Below are 20,720 nucleotides of genomic sequence, written 5' to 3' on the forward strand. Positions count from 1 at the left end.
CAGCCGAAAATTATTCCTTCCTGAAATTTGGTGTGTATCCTCGCCCGCTTTTCCACCGTGGTTCGGTCCGTATTAATTCTCCCCCTTACTTGATAATTATTTGTTGTTTATTTTGAACCTGTATTCGATCCTCGGGATCGAATTAACCCCCGGCGGCTTTCCCCGCTGTATTTTCCCTAGACGGTGTTTCGCTTGGCTTCACCTATTTTTCCCGTGGTCCCATCAGCTAATGAAAACACACGGTGCTTCCTTCACCTTCTCAAATGCAGCCCTTGTTCCTTTTCACTGCGAGCCCCCCGCGCCACGCGCGACCGAGGAGCGTGGGAACAGCTGCGGACCCACCTCAGCCTGGAGGGTTTCAGGGCAGAGTGAACAGGCGAGCAGAAATAAAATGCTGAATATCATCCAGGCAACCGGCTGGGATCTCTACCTAGCGGGTTTGTTCTCGTTGTAGCTAAAGTGGCAAAAAGAAGCGGGAAAGGAAAAAAATAAATTAAAAAAAAATTAAAAAATCCCTCTTCCCAAAGAGAAGGCGCTCCCCCGCCCGGGACTGTCTGGGTATATCTGCCCTGCTGCCGGCGCCAGCCCACGCCGCCCGCTCAGCCCCGCCGCTCCACGGACACGCATCGTTTTGAAGTGAAACTTCAAAACCCCTCCGAGACGTTGCTGTTGCCGGGCCAAACACCGATTCCGCCGGCAAGCGCAAGTAATACATGGCATGAATGACGTTGTAAAAACACCCCCTCACCCGGCACCCCCGGGTGGTAAAGCCCCTCTCGGGTACTTTGCGTGGGGATTAGCGAGCAGCAGCCCCTGGGAAACCTGGGTGCGGCGGAGAGAAGTGCGGGAGTTGTTACCTCTCTGCATTTAGAGCTATGGGTTTCCTACTGGCTCCCCGTTCTTCAAACAGTTAATTCTCCCGGCCGGTGCTCCAGGACTCAGATGGCCAAAATTCCTCGCCCTAAAGCCCTAGTCTCCCTCCCCTCACCATTGGGTCGCAGCTTTTGGGTCTCTCCCGATCTCTCCCTCCTATTGGCCGGGGACAGGGTTGGTTTTTTTTTTCTTTTTTTTTTTTTTTTCTTGACAGGCGCACGCAGCCTGCCTAACTCTTGGAGGAAAAAAAAAAATCCCAGAAGTTTGGATCAATCAGAGAGAGACAGAAGGAAAGGGGAGAAGGGGAAAAAAAAAAAAAAAAAAAAAAAAGATGAAATCCAGCCTGCAGCCCCTCTGAGCAAGTGCTGGGGACCTGGGCTGAGCACACCCTCCCGGCTCTGCCTACGGAGTATCTGCAGCCTCATGTAGTGCCTTCAGGAGACTGAGGGCTGGTTCTTCTGGGGGTGCAGCTGGGGAGGGGTGGGGGGAGAAAGAGGCGAGAGGCTCTGCCTCTGGTCCCCGAGCTCTGCGCTCCCAGCCACTGGTCGCTCATCCGCCCAAGGGTCTGGGCTGGGGGATAAGATGAGTGAGAGGCGAAGATCGGCGGTGGCCCTCAGCTCCCGAGCGCACGCTTTCTCGGTAGAAGCCTTGATTGGGACAAATAAAAAGAGGAAACTGCGAGACTGGGAGGACAAGGGGCTGGATTTGTCCATGGAAAGCCTCAGCCCCAACGGCCAGCTAGGGGACAATGAAGACCCGACTCAGTGCCTGGACCTCAACCCCGGTTAGTGCAACTCCTTTCTCTTCGGGGACCTCCCAGCCCCGCTCCCTCCCGGCCGCTGAGCCCTGCCGGGAGCTGCCCGCCGGGAGAGTGGCGCCGGGCAGGGCGGGCAGCGCGTCCCGCGAAACATCCGGGACTGGGGATAGAGGAAAAGGGGGGCGGATTTTGCGGAGATTCTTTGGATTTTAATTTAAATTTTTGTTTTCGGTTTACGGGGACTTCTTTCCTACTCACTGCGGCTCTTTCCCACCTCCCCCTCCCCCCAACTCCATGATCTCCCGGGAGGGAACGGCGTGTCCCCCTCCGCTTCCTCCTTCTTCTCTCCTTCCTCTCCGTGCCTGCCGGTCGCGATAGTCCTTCCCGAGTGTTTCGGGACACGCGTTTCGCCTTGCCCCGGAGCTTCCCGACCATCGCGGGGGTGCCGTGTGGGTCGGGGGCAAAGGAGTGGGGCACGACACTCGCGTCCCCCGCGGCAGGGATCACTCCTCTCCTCTTCCGTGCGTCTTTCCGAGACACCGGCCACCATCCCGAGTCTGCCCCGCGGAGACCGTGCCGCCCTACCCGGAGGTTTCGGTGGAGGAGGAGGAAGAGGAGGCGGGCGCCCCAGATCAGCTTTGCGCCGAAGCGAGAGGCGCCTGCTCCGTGGAGCGGAGGGGACTCGCTGCGCACGTACCCACGCCCCGTGGCGAGCTCCCACCCGAGACCTCCAGCGGGCCAGGGGCGGGCACAGCCCTGCAGCGAGGGGCTGGGGGCCTGATCCTTCCCCCCAGGATCGGGCCCACCGGGGCTCCGCGGCGCGGCCTCGTTCCGCGCCCGGGGACGGAGCGCCCAAGCCCCGGTGACGGCGCGGGGGGACGGCGAAGAGAGATCTCCCTCTTCGCAAGGACACTGCTCCCGGCAGGGAAAAGGGCCTCAGCCAGGACCAGGGGCAGCGGGTGAGGGGGGCTCCGAGGAGTCCGGGCCCCACTACCGAGCCTGGCGCCTCCCGGGAACCGGGGCGTTTGGAGCAGCGCCGGGGCCCCGGCCCCTTGGTCGGCTGCAGGGTTTTTGGGGAGACAGAGCACGAGACTTCCCTCGTGGTATTTTTATTTTTAATTTTAAACTTTTCTTTGTTCATTTATTTTTATTTAAAAAGGAGCCGGTAGCTTGGAGTGATCATTTGGCTCAAGCGAAGCCCTCGGTCTGCTCTTATCCCCCCGGCCGTTTCGCCTAAAACGACGGTCCCGCAAAAGCAGCCGCGGACCCGCCGCGACCCCAAGGGGTGAAAGCGCGCTGCCCCCCGCGCCCCCGCCGCCTCCGCACCCGCGCTGCCCCGCGCTGCCCCCGCGCCCTTCTCGCCGCCCCCCGCCCCGCTCCCCAGCGCCCTGAAAAGGGACGGGGGAGCGGCCCCGTTCTCACAATTGTATTGTTCCGAGAAAAGGAATTTTAGGTAATTTCTCTTTACTTTTTCTTTTAATATTCGCATGGGGGGAAAAGATCAAGCGATTTCTGTGCGCGACCCCGTAAGAGAAAGGGCAGAAATTTCCTCCACTCGCGCCAAGTCCACTCCGCTGCACTTGGAGAAGAAAGCACCTTTTTTTTTTTTTTTTTTGCGTGACGTTCTCCGCGCTATCAGTAAGCATCTGCTGCCCAAAACCCAGCATAAAATCCCCAACCAACCAAGCAAAAAAACTAACAAAAAAAAAGGAGAAAGAATTAGAGGTCGAGGTGTAAAAAATATCTACTGTTAAAAAAATCTGTTAAGTGTTTTTGAAGGGAGCGAAAGACCGGGAACTCCGGAGACCTCGCCCCGCTCCGCTCTCAAGGAACCGCGTTTCAATTTGCTTGTAGCAGCAGCAGCCCTTCCCGGTGCGAATCCTGAGGAGAAGTAGGTAAAATCTGCCGCCCGGGACCTCCCTTTCAGCGGAGGGACGGGCGTAAAGGAGAGGGGACAGAAGCGATCAAAATAGCAACCCCTAAAAAAATAGCTCACGGTTTCCGAGTCTTTCCCGTTCAAAATAATAAATACGCGAACGAAACGACAAAAATCCGCTTTCCAATAGCAAAGCAGATATGTGCATCAGTCTTCTTTTTAAGAACCGTTTCTCATTATTTTTAGCCACAATAGGACATATTTTTGGGCGGTCTAGAAGTTTAATTTGCCCATTTCTCTGTGAATTCGAAATAAAAAGTGGAAAACTCCCCCTGCGCCAGACTGGAGAGCGGGAGAGAACGGCTGCTAGTGCCTGAAACCTTAGAAAGCAAACGTGATGTTTTTCATAAAGCAAAGGAAATCAAGAACAGTTTGAGAAATCATTTTTAGGAGGTTGATAGACTTTAAATAAAGTCCGCGACGGTAATTTGCACAGTCACTTCATTAAACCTAAATCCTCGGCGGTGTACCTTTGCTGCTGGGTGAAAATTGATTAGCGGCTATATAATGGCCACGGAATTCCATCTTTACAAGACCCAATTAAGAACAAACTTCACACCTAAAGTATTTTAAACTTGCCAAATCTACAGCGATATAGCAAAAAAATTAGAAAAGGGAGTTTTTATAGCGTCCCAAAGGTTCGAAACTCAAAGTTGCTGCCCTCGAGTAGCGTAGGAAATAACACAGGGCTGTTCCTTCTGCTGGAGATATTATTGGTACGGGTGTGCTTACAGAGAGACCCCAAAAATTACACTATGCGCTGGGAAATTATTTGTTGGGTTTGCCTGTGACAACGTGAATCGGTCTAAGCCCGATTTATCGATCTCTTCGCATAAACCCCCTCAATTTCAGCTCAGGAGGGTCTGAAGGCTGAAAACTGTTCGCCGCGGGGAACCAAACACCGCCACGGGAAGAGTAAGGCTTCGCTCTCCTTTTTGCAGCTCTTTTCCGTGTAGACGGGTGCCGGAATTTCTCTCCCACGCGTTGGCCACGTCTCGCGGGGATTTCCCCCTCCGTCCCCACCGCGAATGGCGCTGGGTGCCCGGGGAAGGGGGGTGTCGGCCGGGCGGCCCCGCTCCGCTCCCGGCGTGGGGGCTTCGCCGCCCTCGGCGCGGCTCTGCGCTGCACATGTACAAAATGCAGCCTTCGGGGGGCCGTGGGAGGCAGCGCTCCTCGTTTCCCCGTTGTGGCGAAATCCCTCGCCCCTTATGTGCCATTTTCCAGCCGTGCCCAAACCCTTCGGTGACAATATTGGCGATCCCGTGTCTCCTCGAGTGCCCGAGAGACCCTCCCCGCGGCTGCATCTTCCCGGGAGGGGCTGGGAGGTGCCGGGTCGGGGGGTGGCGTGGGGAAAGGTGAGAAAAACCAGTGGATAAATCTCCCAGGTTTGTAAAAAACATCTCCCGAGCATCCGAGTTATTTATGTCTCAGCAATGAATCTTGTCGCCAGAGTTAATGTGCTGTTTTACGAGACTCATTTAAAAGGGGGATAAAGTTGGATTTTAATCACGTGCGGGTTTTAATCACGAAGTTGTGAAAAGTAATTCGGGATCACAGTGGCTCTCTCCCTCTGTTTCCCCCCCCGCCCACTCGGGGCGCGCCGCGCGTGGGGCCGCGGCCGGGCCGGCGGGAGGCAGGGCTCGCCGCGGGGCTCGGCGGAGCGGAGGGGAGCGGGGCGGCCGGGAGCCTCCCCCGCTCCTGCCCCGCCGCCGGGCCGGGCCGCCCCGCATCCTCCGCCGACCCTCGGCTCTCGCCGCCACTGCGGAGGGGAGGAGGAGGAGGAGGAGGAGGAGGAGGAGGGTGGCGGGGCGCAGGCGGCGGCGGGCGCCCCTCCGTCCCCTTGGCAGGTTTGGTTTCAGAGGGCAGCAAAACAATGGGCTCGGATGTCTTCTGGGTATTTATAGATTAAACCTGAGCAGCGGAAAGGTCACGGGGGGCCCAGGCGTTGCCTCCCTTGATGTATATATTATTTACCATCGTTTACAGCGGTGGCTTTCGTCGGCCCTTCCCTCTGCCACCCCAGGGGCGCAGGGACAGACCGAGGCAGAGCCGAGCGCGCTCCTTTGCTCGCCGACAGTTTAAGACGGGGCTTTCTTTGCGGGGGTGACACGTCTCCCCGCGGACGGCTTCCGCCCCCGAAACACGGCTGCTCCTTTCGGCGGTCGGGGTCGCTACGCGGAGAGACGCTACAGGGGCGCTTCAGAGGCAGCACAAAATGGTGTGGCTAAAAATTTGTGCTTTCTCGGCTTTGGGACGGTCCTGTTCCTCTCAAAGAAACACGCTAGCGAGTTTGTAAACGAATTTTGCCAGTGCAGTCTTCATATCACGCATCCCGTCGTTTTTTTTGATTGCATATATTAAAAAGTGCACATCAGTTAAAAAAAAACAAAAACAAAACCCAAAAACATTTTCGAGAGTTTTGTTTTTATCAATCTGCGAAGACACTGTATTGCAAATTGTTTTTCGTTCCGTATGTTTTTCTAAAGCTACATTAACGAACTACTGCGAAGATTTGCAATGGGAGAAAACAACACGGCACACATTTTTGAGACCTACAACTTGTTTATGACAGCTGCTGATCCATAAGATTAAGATCCGATAGCTTGACAAAGCCTTCCGTGGCCGGCAAGAGTAAAACCTCCATCTCTTTTACCATAGTGTGTTGTTCTCCTGCCTGTCCTGGGAGGTTGCACGAATATCCATCCTAATCCCGCTCCGCCGCAGGGTACCTGCTCCTCTTTGCCCCCTGCCAAACCCCCTCCATTGGCGGGGGTGTGGGAGCCATGCAGCCCGCCGACCCTTCAGGGAGGCAAACAAATTTTAAGAGCGGAAGAAATGCGATTGATAATACGTGGGCTTTTTTATACCACTGCTTCTGAATGCTCATATTGATGAAGTCCCATTTTTTGAGCAGTGGCTGTTAAACCCGTGAGCAGGGAGTGACTTAATTTGGTTCCAGATGTAGTTTCTCACTCCAGCTTTTGTTTGAGCGCTCAGTGGATGGGACTAGGATTTCAAGCGCTGGCAGAGAACTTTTTCTCGCCTCTTTCCTGAGGTAGGGTGAACTGGTGTACGCTGTCCTTTGCATGGTCCTTGAGGCTCACCAATGAGCGATGCTCTGTAACAACGAGGTGTAAGACAGAGAGCGTCAGCTTTGCCTTTGGCAGAAGTGCTTGGGACTGGGATTTATTGATGCGATGTCTTTCTAACAAATGTGTGTGTGACTGGGATTGTATGAATTCATTCCACCTGTTGGATCATCAGTTTGCCTCCTAAAGAGGGGGATACCGAGCTCAGATCCATTGCTCCCTTGTGTATACGATGGAAGGAAATGCGAAAATCTGACCCTCGTAATGCCTCTGCTCCCCCTGTGCTCTGGCCGCAGAGCTAATGCTCTCGCCCTTCCCAGAGGAGACAGTTGCAGGAGGCAGATGGAGCTGTCCAGATGAGAGCCAGGAGAGCCCCGTGGGGGCTCGGGAAAGGGTTGCCTTGGTCAAGTTCATATAACTCTGACCTTGGAGCCGAAGGAGACAGGGAGCGAGAAGGATTCGTCTCTGCGGTAATATGCATCTTGCTGAATTGGTGAACTCCTGCTGCTGGGTTTGTGAAACTCTTCCTGCAGAGAGGTGAATTGCTCACGCTGTATTAAGAGGGTAGATAATAGAATAATAGAGACAAACCTTACAGAACAGCAGAGTATTAGAAAAAAGGCAGCGTGTCAAACAATGTCTTCCTTTCTTTTATACATATTTTAAATCTGCAGCGTTTTTTATGCAGGTTTATTCCATCTGCTGGGAAGGGAAAAGCTGCTATTTCAAAAGACGTTTCTTGCCTTTGACAAGAACTTTGGGAGAATCCAAAAAGCTTCTGTTACAAGCAAAAGTCAAGTAATTCCTTACAAACCATCAATCACTTCTCCCTCCTCCCACATGGGACTGAGCGCTTATATCAAATATCGGCCCAGCTAGCCTCTCCTCAGGCAGAAGTGTCCTGCTTTATCTGTATCTGTCTTTAAGGAAAACTGATGCTTTTTTCAGATGGAAAAGTTGAAAGATGTCTTCCAAGAGCACTACATTCAGGAAAGAGCATTTGCATTGTTTTACAACACAATCGGTGCCACTGAAGTCACCTCTGTTCACACAGACCACTGTTCCTATTTTAGTCAGTTGGATTCCTGTATGAATCTTTGCTTGCAGTCTTACGTCTTCAAAGGTCAAAGCGTGTTTTTTTTTTTTTTAACTTTTCTTTTTTCCTGCCTTCTGATCTAGATTAATAAGCTTACACTAGTTTAAAAAAATGCACTAAAATCAGTCCGAGAGCACTCGGAAAATTCCTGGATATATTGAGACCAGCTCATATGGCATTTACATCAGTTCCTGTTGCAAGTAAAAGCTATTCAAGTGTGATTTAAATCACCCCAAGCGTCCATATTGAGATCTGTAGTTTACACCGGTGATGTAAAATCAAGTTCAATGAAAGAAGCTTAAGTTTTCTAACACTGACAACGTTTCGGAGATCAACAGAGTTTCCCGGAGAGGCTGAGCTTGCTAGTGCCTGTTGGTGGAATTACAGGATTTTACGCTAGCCCTTAGCTCTCTGGCATCCTCCTAACAATACAATTACTTTGCAGTAATGGGATGGGAAATTATGTTTAAATCCCGACAGCAAAAGCAGGGTGGGTATACACGCAAATGGTCAGTATCTGTCAGCCTGGGAGCTGTCTGGCTCCATTAGGAAGAGCAGCAGCGGGCAGCTGGGTGTACAGGGAAATGCAGGTGACTGGGGGCTTCCCAGCGCTCCAGTGCCTAATCCTGCCCAGAGCAGCTCTGCATAGCAGGACATTGAAAGACTGGGCTTTTCTGGTTGATTACTCGAACTAGAGTTTCCACAGGTAGCGAGTACTGTGCAGCAACGCGGTGACATTTTTACTTCCAGAGCAAAAAATGGTGTAGCTTTTTGCTGCTTATTTCCAATATTGGTTAAAATAGGTTACGATTCCAATCTTTCTGCCTGTGAAGCATCTGCTGTCTTAAAATGCAACGCCATTGCATTTCTTGTGGTAAAAGCTGTAGCGTGCTTTGGTGAGAATGGCTAAGGAAAGATAACATGGTGTTATGGTAAAATTAAATTGAAATACCTTTAAAAGAAAAATAAGACATTTAAAACCTCTAAGAGGAAACGTAGTGCCAATTCAAATTCTAGCAACAATATTAATGCCAGGTGCATCTTTTAATTGCATATTCTGCAAGATCAGAAAACAATGAATCAGTAAATCCATCCAAGAAGTGACAAAAGCACTTGTTACAATAATATTTACAATAATGTTTCCATATGCCATTTGCTCAGTTGAGCTATTGATCTGACAATATTGTGAATATGGTGAAAGGACTGTCCTGTGACAGTGGGTTGTCCAATGTTTGCTGCATATTTGCAAATGCAAACTTACAGCTGCTAGAGGGAAGGCTGCACCTAGCAAGTGTCTTAGGCCAGCACACACTGATTCGCAGCAACAGAGGAATTCAGAGGAGGATTTTTCATTTGGGGAGTGAGGAGAAAAAAAGTGAAGACGGTGAGGAGGTATTTAGGTTTGGTTGAATAAAAGCTTTTTTTTCTTATTTACTTTATGGAGAAACAGGAAAACTTAGGTTTTGTCCAACCTTTATATAATTATTTCTGTATCATCAAACTACTCAATTTTTTTAAGTTATGCAACCATTTTAAAAATGGATCCCCAAACCTCCTTGTTTAAATTAATTTAAAAATACTTTAAAAATAAATTATGAAATTAATTTGCAATTAAAAAAATAAGGCATTTTGATTTAGATAATAATGAAATCAAGCATTTGGACATTCAAAACTGCTTCCCGATTTTTCTTCTTTTAATAATTAAAGATATTTGCCAAATTCTGCAGGATTTCATAAATAAGTTTTCATTTCTCCAAAGCTGTATTTTCTTGGTCAGTTCACTATATATATATAAAAAAAAAAAAGCTAAACTCTTGCATGGTAGAATTCAGTCCCTGTCATAGTGGGCAGTTTCACTGCACTGCATCTGCACCTGCTCATTCTTCTTAAGGCTTTTGCTTTTTGGGAAGGAAATCTTCCAGTATTGTTAAATGGACATTTTCAGCAATGTCCACATGTGTAGCTCTTGGAAAGGAGCTTGGGAAGAAATTATTGCCAACCGCCTTTAAAAGAAGCAATTTACAGTTTCTAAAGAGTACTTAACCAACTGGTTAAGAACTGACACAAATCATATTAATAATCAGCACATTTATATGAATGCAGCCACAGCAAAAATTGTTTGAAAATCAGTGGGCCAGGGCACACAGAATAATTATGAATGACTTACAGTTCTTTGACTTCACTCAGGGACTGGATGCGCTCTTGGCTAGCGTTAACATTTTTCCCGTGACCAATGAATTAACGAAACCAAGCCTCTACTTTCAGGAGCTTCAGGAAATAGAGAACTCCCTGATAAGAAATCTACCCCAAAACTAAGGGGAAAACTGAGGACACCAGAGTGTCTTTTCTTTTAATGAGAGTGAAGAACTGTGCATCACAGACTTCTTAAGAAGCTGCACCAGCTAACAGCGGTATCCCTAAGTAAGATACCAAAAGTGCTGACTGACTGTGTGGATGCTTACAGACTGAAAATAATTCTAAGGAGAACACATCATAACATTTAGAAATGCACGGTGCATATGATGAGTAGGTTAGGGAGTGTTCAAAAATAGGTTCTTGTTTTATCCCTGAAATGCCTGCACATCAGTTCTGTAAGTTTGAGTTTGCTGAGGACTGGATTGTCCTCAACCCTGCTCAAAGGATCCTATTAAAAGGTCAGTTATTAAACATTCATAGGTGTTATTGTCACCACTTCTACAAGCGTCATTTATTTTGGTGAAGAAATTATCCCAGTGCTGCCCTGTCATTCCTCTTTCAGCTTTGCATGTAGATGCACTTTGCACAGAAGAAATGCAAATATATTTTTTTGTGCTTTAAGCAGTCTTTCTTATCAGGGCGAAAAATAGTAGAAAAAGACCTGTGGAGCATCCCCTTGTACCCCCTCAGGCCACTGGAAACACTCCCACTGGCTTTTTTAAAAGCAGACTTCAGCCTTGAGGTTGTTCTGGGCTCTGCTGCTGCCTTAACTTGTAATAAAATACCGTGCAATAATTGGGATTGGCAAACCTAAAAAATTTTAAGTTGACATATTCTTTCGCAAAGATGTGTGTTGCCCCTGAGCTTGTTCTTTTATTTAACAGGTATCTGCAAAATTAGAAAACAAAGACATTGGAAGTGTCCTATGACATTGCAAAATACAGTAACGCGAAGGCTGTGTGGAAGCACGCTTACGAGGCAGCTGCTAAAGAGGGCCCGATTCTGCGAGATGCTGAGCATCTGCATTTCCAATGGCTTTATGGTGCTGATTTTCAAGGGCGCAGCTTTTGTGACCGTATTTCCAGTGGCATTAAGACGTGTAATTGCCACAGGGATCTTGACCTCTCTCTTGATTTCTGCTCTGAGATGCCCTAAACAGGCAGCGATAGCCAGAAAGTAGCCTCCCCCTCAGCACAACTGTCAGGATTGGAATAATTTTGACTTATGTGCAGGGATTTCTTTTTCATCTTCTGGAATACTGTGTCAGTCTGTAGATTTGCTTGTAGATGAGTAAAATAGTCATGACAGTGAGGTTAATGCCTGGGTGATCACTTTTATGCTATGGAAGGATCATGTTTTCCTCTGCTCTTCAGTTTTCCTGCAAATGCCTGATAGTGTGAAAACTATCAGGTTGGATCAGATACAGGTTTCTGGATTATGCCCGTCTTTGCAATTTCTAAGTGCTCCTGCCTTTTTATTGTGTAATACAATAAAACACTGCTCCATACAAGGCAACGAGGCTGTTACTTTTAAACTGAGAAGTTTTTTTTTACTTTAGGAAACTTAATCTTTTTATGCCAGAAGGTTGTAGGAAGCTGGGAAAATATAGAATACAGCACATGGCCATGGGTGCCTAACGGTTTTTATTTTGCTCCAGAGTTTAAAAGATAAATAGAAGATTTATTATTGTAGGATTTGGGGGTTTCCTGTGCCAGGCTTCTTGGAGCAAATAAAAAAACAGTCTTCATTTACCATCAAACAACCCTCGCAAAGTCTCCATCTGCCTAGTGGCAAGCCAGTCACGTTATTCACTTCAGTGCTTGGGAGCGTTACCCACATAAGACTGTAACATCACAGTTCTGTTATGCGGGTCCCTGCAATGCTGACGGAGCGGCAGAAAGCCTACACTGCCCCGTTAGAGACTGCTGGGATTATTCTGTACATAGTAATTCTGTTTACTCCATAACTCAGGAAATTGCGCCTGGGCTGGGGAAAGGGAGGGCGGCTGTGGAAGTGCCTAGCAGTGTGCCGTTACAGAAATGGACAACAATTAATAGCTTTTGTGAAAATATAGTCATATAGTGCAGCTTCAAGAAAAAAAACTCGTTCTGCTTCTTGGAATAAAAGATTTTATTGGGAAGCAGCTGTTTATTAGAAGTATTTCAAGACTGATTGCTCGAGTTAAAGTGCTGAGCATCATTTATTCAGGGTAATTTGGGAATAATTGATTTAGAAAAAATGGAGAGAGTACATACAGGCCACACGAGTGAGTGATCCGGTATGGTTACAGCCTTTAACAGAAAAGCAGTTCAGCCCCAAAAGGGCTTGGAAAATGTCTGGGGCATTTATTGCCTCTGTCCTTTTGCCATGTCAGATGCCCTGTCCCTGGTTGTGCTCTCAGATGCCCGCTGGACTGGGATGTCCCTGGGCTTCTGTAGGTGCTGACTGGTCCTTGGGCTGGGAAACGGCAGAGGAATAACACATCAAGAATAGGAGTGCTGTAGCTCAGCCCGGATGAGGGCTGGGTGCCCCATATTGCTCTGAGGGGGTCACTTGGCAGGGACAAGGGACATAACGCACCGGTGAATGGACCGGGTCACCGTTGTGTTAGCTTCCTTTTAACGCTGAGTCGTGCATGTACCCTATCCTCCTGGGGATGAAATGAGAGTGAAATCAGGAAGAGACGAGTTAATAGGGGCAAAGCAGTAGAAAACCAGGCAGAAAGGGGGATCACGGTTGGGAAGGGAAGAGGAGAATGAGGCAGGAAAGGTCCAGGGCTTCATTTCCTACCCACCGGCTGCTCGTGGCACGAGGAGGAATTAGAAACTATTTTCAGACTTTCTCCCTGCATCTGGGTACCCTCCTGTTTGGTTGGTTGGTTTTGCCTCCCCCACCCCTCTCAAACAATGAATGGCATGGCTCCTATAAATGAAATATACTGTTCAAAATAATTTATGAAGGCAACTTAGTACATTATACCAGATAAACGTAATCATTTGGTGTAGCTTAGATATGTAAGAGGCCTGGGGGAAAAAAGAGAAAACATCCCAAATAAGCAGAAGCTTTCAGGAAAAAGAACAAGGTTTCTTCCTACAGTCTTCTTTGTTCTCCATGGTTTGATGTCAAAAAACCAGGAATTTCAGGAAAAATTATAAAGACTCTTCTGGATGAAATATTTTCTCTTACAGAGAACTCCATAGGATTTTTTAGAATAATATTTAAAATCCTCTTTTCTACTTTTGCTACTTTTCCTCAGGCCTTCAGCCTTTTTATAATCAATAATCAATGGATGTTACACATGGAGTTGTTTTATACCTGTTTTATTATGCAGTTGCATTGGCTGTACATTACTGATTTCCATTGTATATAAAAATCAGATATTTCAGTGCTGTATATTATTAATATTTAAATTGCCACTATACAGAAGTTTTTTATGTGCCTGAGAGAACATGTTAGTCATTATTGCAAAGAGTGTAGTTATTTATTATATAGGTATACCTAGGGGCAATTTCTAATTGCTAATTAAATTAAGCATAGTACGTTTCTTATTGTTAAGGAAGTAATTAAACTTGACTTATGATAATCAACTACTACAGATAATTCAGTCTTCCCCCTCTACCCAAAATTCCTACTTGTTATTTTGTGTATTTTTGTGTTTCTCCTGGGCCTGGGGGTGGAGGGAAGAGGGAGGCAGCTTTTCTGCACAGCAGCAAAATTTTTTGGAAATGTCACTCTGGCTAGGGCCACGTAATTTAAATGAAGAATTACGAATAATAGTAATGGTTTCTTATTACAATTATTTGTAGTTGAATGAGAATATTTATTTGTGAACTGACCCTTAATCATTTTATTCATGAATATTCAGACAATTGCTGAGTATTGATGAAAATGCTTCACAGTCCTGAATTAAAATATAAATAATTACATCTCAGATTGTTGCTATTCACTGTAGCATTTACACAGGGATGTTTGCTGTGCAGATAAATGGGAGGAAAAAGCTTATTATTATTATGGTCATCTAATGAAGTGTATACTGGTTGTTTTGTATTTCTTTCCTGAAAAGTAAATGTGTTTCTTTTTTAGCCTTTTTTCCCTGTTTCCACTTCCTTTTTTCTTTAATCCAGATTCACAGTGGTAGTATTTTTGACTCGCTCGAGTCACGACTTTTCTCCTGTAAATCAGGATGCTTACCTAGCTTTATTTCTGAAGGAAGAGGTGATTCATTGTTAGCCCTTGGGCTGTTGCACATACTTAGGCTGTTGACCCTTTGGGACAGCCCGATGATCTCCTTTGGTTATGTTTAACAGTACAGCGGAACGTCAGTCCACATCCAGGGCTTCGGGACATTACAGTTGTACAAAGAATAATATTTTGAAGGTGTTGCTGGTTAGTCACCTTCCTTTAATAAGACAACATTCACACCAACCATTTACACTGCGGTTAGCTGAATTTTTTCCTATGTACATACTAAGATGTGATGTTCATTTCGTACGCCAGACTTTGCTGCTTTGAGCACAGCAGGTCAAATGCTCTTAACATTTCCCTGGTATCTCCGTCATTAGGGAAACAGGGACTTCAACCAGGATTTGTCATTATTTTACTTGTGGTCTGAGTTTGACATCGTTTAATAATAAATCCAAAGGGACGCTCGACGATATTTGAGTAGGAACTCAAATCTTAATACAGTGGAAACCCTAAATGAAGGATGAAGAAATAATGAAAGTAAAGTTTTGTGAAGTAGAACTGAGGTCTTATGTTGCTTCAGTGCACAATGAATTACAGGTGAAATCTCCGCTTTTTAAAGGAATATTTTGTGAAGAAAAATGAGAAATTCCTGAGATATGTTTCCTCTTCCTCTGTCTAAGATGTTGGGAGAAAAACCCTTTCTTCTTGTATATCTTAAAAATAAACAAGGGAATAGAAAGCAGTAATTTCTCATTTGCGGGTGTAGAGAGCAATCTGAAGCTGAAGGCTTAGTTTGCAGAGTTTGCAGAGCAATTAAAAATATCAGGATTCCCAATTCAAATTGTTGGCTCAAAATGCATCCTGATTTAGTAAGAAAAGCACAGGACTCAGCCAGTGATTGAGTCTCTTACACAAGGGATTTGCAAAATCGGAGATCTAACAGTTTCGTTTTCTTCAATTAAATTTTGGCTACCCTCGCACAGATATAAAGGTTATTTTTTATGAGGACATAACTTTCAAAAATTATTTTAAAATATTTGTTTCTTTGTTTCTCTTCGGAAAAGTCTCTAGTCTATAGTCTGCAGTCTGTAGTCAGAAGAGTCTGTCTGGGGCCAGATTCAGCAAGCAGCTGAGAACTCTAGCCCATCCTGTTGCTGTATGTAAACAAAAGCTTAACAGTGACAATGACTTATACCAAATATCTAATATTCCCCATTTTTAGTGAATGTAGTTCTCCCGCTCTTTTTTGTTTTTGTTCTAGGATTTCTTTTGCTTAAAAATTGGGGATATTTTGCAGGGAAGAAATTCCCGATGCTTTTACCAGTTCAGAAAAAGTGACTGTCTAATACTGAACAGCAAAGAATTCAGGTTCAGATCCCGTTTTGCTTGCTATATACTTTCTCCACATTGTGTGCATGTATAAGCCTCTCTCTATATATAGATTTACAATATGTGCATATATATATAATAATATTTTGGATATAATTTTTTTTTAATAAGACTGTAGTCTAATCTTTTTCTAGGACCACTAAACCCCTGAATTTAAACATTTAACATATTTTAAGTATTTTAGAAATACCAATCTTTTCCATTCCTATTTTGCACTTACAATTTGTTATGGCAACAAGTATTAGATACTAGTGTTACATCTGATGGCTAGAAATAAGAGAATCGTGCTCTGCAAGAGGTTTCAGGCATTTGGTATTGAAAGCTACTTTCATTTTGCAATGGAATTTAAACACCTGTTTTTGTATAGGGCAGCAAAAAAATGCCTTGCTTTTTAATGGGAAAAGCATTGTTTTATGCATCGATTTATTCATTAAGTTTGCAGCAAGTACCTAATATTCAGGAGTTGAAGGTAGAACTGTCTGCTGTCTTTGGTGAGAACCACTCGACAACAAGAACATTCCCATTTATCCAGCAGATATATTCGTGGCAACAAAGGTTTCCCTCCAGGCCAAAGTGGAGGCGAAACCCTCTTTTAGAAGGGCAATTCAAAAAATTCCCTGTGTTACACAGAAGTGCAAAAAACTCTTCTAATGAAAGACAGATTGCAAGCGTTTTCCTAAGATTATCACTCTGCTAAACTGAAGCAGAGCCACCGAAATTCCTGCATCATTTACATCCCGTGAGCAAGGCAAGGGCAAAAGCTGGAGGGAAAATATTCGATAACATGGGAGCAAACAGCTGTGAGGAAGAAAAAGCTGTGCTTTCAGTCGCTGAATCTCTTAGCAAAGGAAAATAATAGTTTAGTAAAAGCCAAACTAAGCACACCCTGGGCTGTGCCATGCCATAAATCCTTAAAGGGACACTCTCAACTTGGATTTAAAAAAGAAAAGATCAGTTCTGAAGTCCTCCAGTTTCTGCTCCCTTTATATACTCTGGCTGGCATTTAAAAGTGTATAAAACTTTAATTTTTGTTCCTGGGATCTTTCCCTCTTTGTGTTTGCAAAGGTGGTTTCTGTTAGCCAGTTTCCTCCTTGCTATCTGAGGCCCTGATCCTGCCAAAATGTATTCATGTCCTTTATTGCGGCCAGTCTCCCACCAAAATCCCTCCCAGCAGGAAAGGTGAGCTCACGCTTATGTGTTTGTAGGATCAGCGCCTAATTGTAGGGGAAATGGAAACTGCACAGAGTTCTGTCCGTGGCACAAAGTAAACAATACAGAATATGGAGTAAAATATATTTCTTTAATACTTCAATTATAGAAACCCTAGATGTGATGTGTAACTCTAGTAAGGGACAGACCTTTCAGAGAGGAATGTAATTTTTCATGCTCTAAGTATATAGTTTTAAGCAGAAATAGCTATTAAAATAGCATGTATTGAAATTATTGTAGTTGTGAGGTGAGGAATCAGGTTCTTTATTTTCATTCTATATTTTTCTTTCAGTGTAAAACTATCAAGCCCTTTTGTTGCTTGCCATTGAACTCCAGTGGGACTTCGATTTTATTTCCCTGGTGCATGATCTCGTTTTGCATATTTAGCAGTTCTGATGATGGAACTTAAGATAAGTCCATTCAGAAATTGCAGTACTTATTAAGTCACCTTTTATGGTGGCAACACAAGACAGAATGTTAAACAAAATGAAATTGTGACCCCTTATATGTCCTTATTCAGAAAAATGGTCTTACTGAAGTCAGCTGGGAGCTAGAAAATACATCAGATGCAATTTAGACATTTACTTGAATCTAGAAGCTTAAACTGCATTTGAAATGGGAAAAAAAAAATTGTGCTTAAATCATTTACATGTTTTCAAAGATACTATCAAGATTTAAAGTATGATACTGGCATGCATGACCGTAACTGAAAAATCTAGTCTAGCCATAGCATGCTACTTTTAACTTGTGCTAGAGCTGGTTGAGGTAAAGACTGCAAACCTGCTGTCATCTTACAGAGCTAGGTAAAGTCACTGCACAAACCCCTATCAGACCCAACATGAAGAATGGGAATGGTAGCGCACGGAGCTGCTAGGTGAGAAATTATCTTTCTTATCCTTCTTTCTGGGTGTCAACCTGAGATAAAAGTTGGGGAAAGGTGTTTTGCTATTACTCGGTTTTTGGACTTCAGTTGCAGGAAAGTTATGAAGAAGAGAGGCAATCTTTATTTCTTGTTCTCTCTTCTCGCACACTGATGCAGCTATTTTACTGAGAGCCCTTTGCAGAGCACAGGCGAGATGTTAGTATTTAGGTCTTGTAAAATAAAATATGAATGGCCGCATAACAGCACTTCAGGAAGATTTTAAACATATTTTCCACTCCAAAGGCCTGGTTTTGCTCTTCTTCTGGGCCCTGAACTCTTGATGGCTTTTAAAGGGTATTTCAGTGAAAGAAGCAAACTTCTTGCAAGCAGCTGGACAAGTGACTTGCATTATCTCCTGATGTCCCCATCACAGAAATGTTAGTTCCTCCTGCCCTTTCCCCGATGACTGTATCCTGTTGTTTACTAACATTTTCAGCTCCACATACTTTTCCCTGAATGTCCCATAGCATCCCAATTTCAAGCCCAACTCCTCTACTACAGCCAGGCACAGGGTAGCACTTTCTCCATCTGGCTCCTGTCTCGGGATGTTCTGCTTGGATGAGCACATAGATCAAGTAGCCAAGAGAGCCTCTTAGTTGAGGGTGCTAATTTGTTTAGCCATTGATTTTCACAGAATTTGTAAAAATTTAATTCCTTTGAGACCTCTATCCCTCTGTCAAAGTTGGTTGAAGCTGACCAGTGAGTCAATTTGGATCAATGGGTCCAGAATATTAAGGGGAAAGGGAAAATTGACCAGCTGATGGCCTCCTGTGAGCCTCATTTCCTAAGAAATATAGCTAAAACCTTTGTTACGTAGACATGTATCCCCTTACATTTTATATCCCAGTGTTCAAAGGAGACGCTTTAGGCTAGAGTTATTTTATGTGCTTATGAAAGGATGATGAAAAAATAATTTTCCACACTTTCACACAATTTTTGTCGTTTGTATAGCTTCATTCTTTAACTTTCAGATTTGAGTGCCACTTTAGGAAACAAAACCAACCGCATAATGCTTATGCACATGCTGCTAAAAGGCACTGATTCTCTGTGCCCTTTTGTTCCTGACATAGGTCTTTTAAACAAAACATTTTCTCCCCTTTCCTGCAATGTTTGATAAGGAGAGAGGTAGCTAACAAAATGCAGTATATCACAATTAGCGAACAAATTAGCACCTGAAGATATAAACAGAACATCAAAACTCAAAACTAGTGGTTTAGAGACTCTGCAGTTTCACACAGACATCCATAAGGTGGTTTGCAGACTTGCTTGGCAGCTTGGTTTAAAGGACATTGCGCTTCCTGATGGTGAGAAGTACACTCAAATATGGTGAAATAATACATTTGAATGCAAAGCTTCAGTCTTAACTCTTGTTTTGAGAAGTTCAGTGTATTAAACGGCATTATTAAAACATTTTAGGGTTTTATGAATGTCATTTTACTTGCTTGATTTTTCTGGAAGGAGATTTGAGCTGTTACACATCCAACTGATGTACTGTTACATTACCTTAATGCTGACTCTAACAAACTGTTCAGGAGCGTTTTCCCGGAGATTGCTGTGCCTTCGCCACTTCCCTTGGGCTGTTTTAGAAGCCCTGACAACTCAGAAGAAAATGTTTCCCCTTATTTGGTAAATGTTAACATTTTTCTAGTGATAATTAATATAGAATTAACCTTTCATAGTTTTTTTCAGCGGTTTGATATAAACAGTTACATCCCCTGAGTGAAAATCTCCCTGGCAGGGAAACCCAGATTAAGAACCCATTTACCACATAAGACTAATTTAAACCCCATATTAAGGGTTTAGTACAGTTTGTTGGCTCTTGTGTGGAACACTGGATATGAATTTCACCAGAATATTTATAGATACAACATTCCTCCTTTGTATCACCATCTGCTCGCCACCTCTGTTTCTCTAGCTGAGCTTCAGGGTCTGTACCAATGTCAGCGGAAGCTTTAAAATCTGCCATTAAAATAGCAACAACAGCAGAGATCTGCTGTTAAAATAATAGCAACAACATCCCTCTGTGGGATGCTAGGGAACACACGACTATGGACAGGCCTGATCCAGCATTCCTTTCCTGCCCTGGGAGCTTTTTTTGGGGGGGAAAAAAAGCAAAAAAAAGAATGCATGGGCTGACTCCGTTTGTGTACAGATAGATGGAAATGTGGAACTACTTTCTCCCATTGTCCTTCTAGCTGAACACTGGGGAGAGAGTGGAACAATGCATGGAAATGCCGTGGAGGGAATGTAAAGAGATGCTCAGCAAATGAATTCAATATAAACAGCTAAAACCACTGATAATGTTAATTTATATGTTTTTCAAATGACTCTGCATGTAATTGTGACTGAGCCAGCTTCTACACATATTACAGTTAATGGTAGCAGGATTACAGTTAATGGGAGCAATCCTTATATCTGACAGCGGTGGGGCTGAACTTATGGGTCATGTGTGAAATGCCCTGAAAACACAAGGGGTCACAAGTTGTGAGCAAGAAAACAAGATGTGAAAATGAAAGAAATAAATAAACATTAAATGTTTAGCAAATTTTTATTTGGTTGTAAGGGAAAACCATTGGGGCAACATCATCTGGTTTGGTCCATGACTTGTTCTTTTTTTCAAAGGGTCTAGGAGGCCAATGATATAGAAGAAGTTGAGAAATGTTCCTGGATAGCATCTCACCACATGCACACGTCTAATGAATTCACATCGTATTCAGCAGCACAACTTCTTAACACATTTTCATGCATTTGATTAGCAGAACTTCAGAGACAGTGTAATTCCTGACATGAAAATAAGATTGTGGTGGCTAGTATGAAAGAAAAAGATGATCACAGTGATCAGTAATATATATTGAGAGGCTTTACTTTTCATACTTTGATGCTGCTTTGATAAAAAAATAGTGTAAGACTTTAAGGAGGCGTAACGTGCTTTTTCAAACAGAAAGAAACTAAGGGCTTTAAAAATTGCCTTTTTCACAGAAGAAGAATTTAGGACTGAGGAACTAAGCTAACCATAACAAAAGGGTAAAAAGGACAAATCCTCAAGACAGAAAGTGCCTTTGGATGAT

At 44.5% G+C, this 20,720-nt stretch overlaps 1 protein-coding gene across 1 annotated transcript in view; it reads left to right on the forward strand.

Moving 5' to 3' along the window:
- Positions 1–1,346: 1,346 nt before the first annotated feature.
- Positions 1,347–20,720, forward strand: part of TBX15 (T-box transcription factor 15) — a 97,343-nt gene continuing 77,969 nt past the window's right edge. Inside the window, exon 1 of the mRNA XM_075165930.1 lies at positions 1,347–1,657. Within this exon, the coding sequence (XP_075022031.1) occupies positions 1,456–1,657 (202 nt within the window). The 5' untranslated portion in view covers positions 1,347–1,455. The remainder of the gene's footprint in view (positions 1,658–20,720) is intronic.

The sequence above is a fragment of the Calonectris borealis genome, chromosome 1 (genome assembly GCF_964195595.1).
Source record: "Calonectris borealis chromosome 1, bCalBor7.hap1.2, whole genome shotgun sequence".
Lineage (NCBI taxonomy): Eukaryota > Metazoa > Chordata > Aves > Procellariiformes > Procellariidae > Calonectris > Calonectris borealis.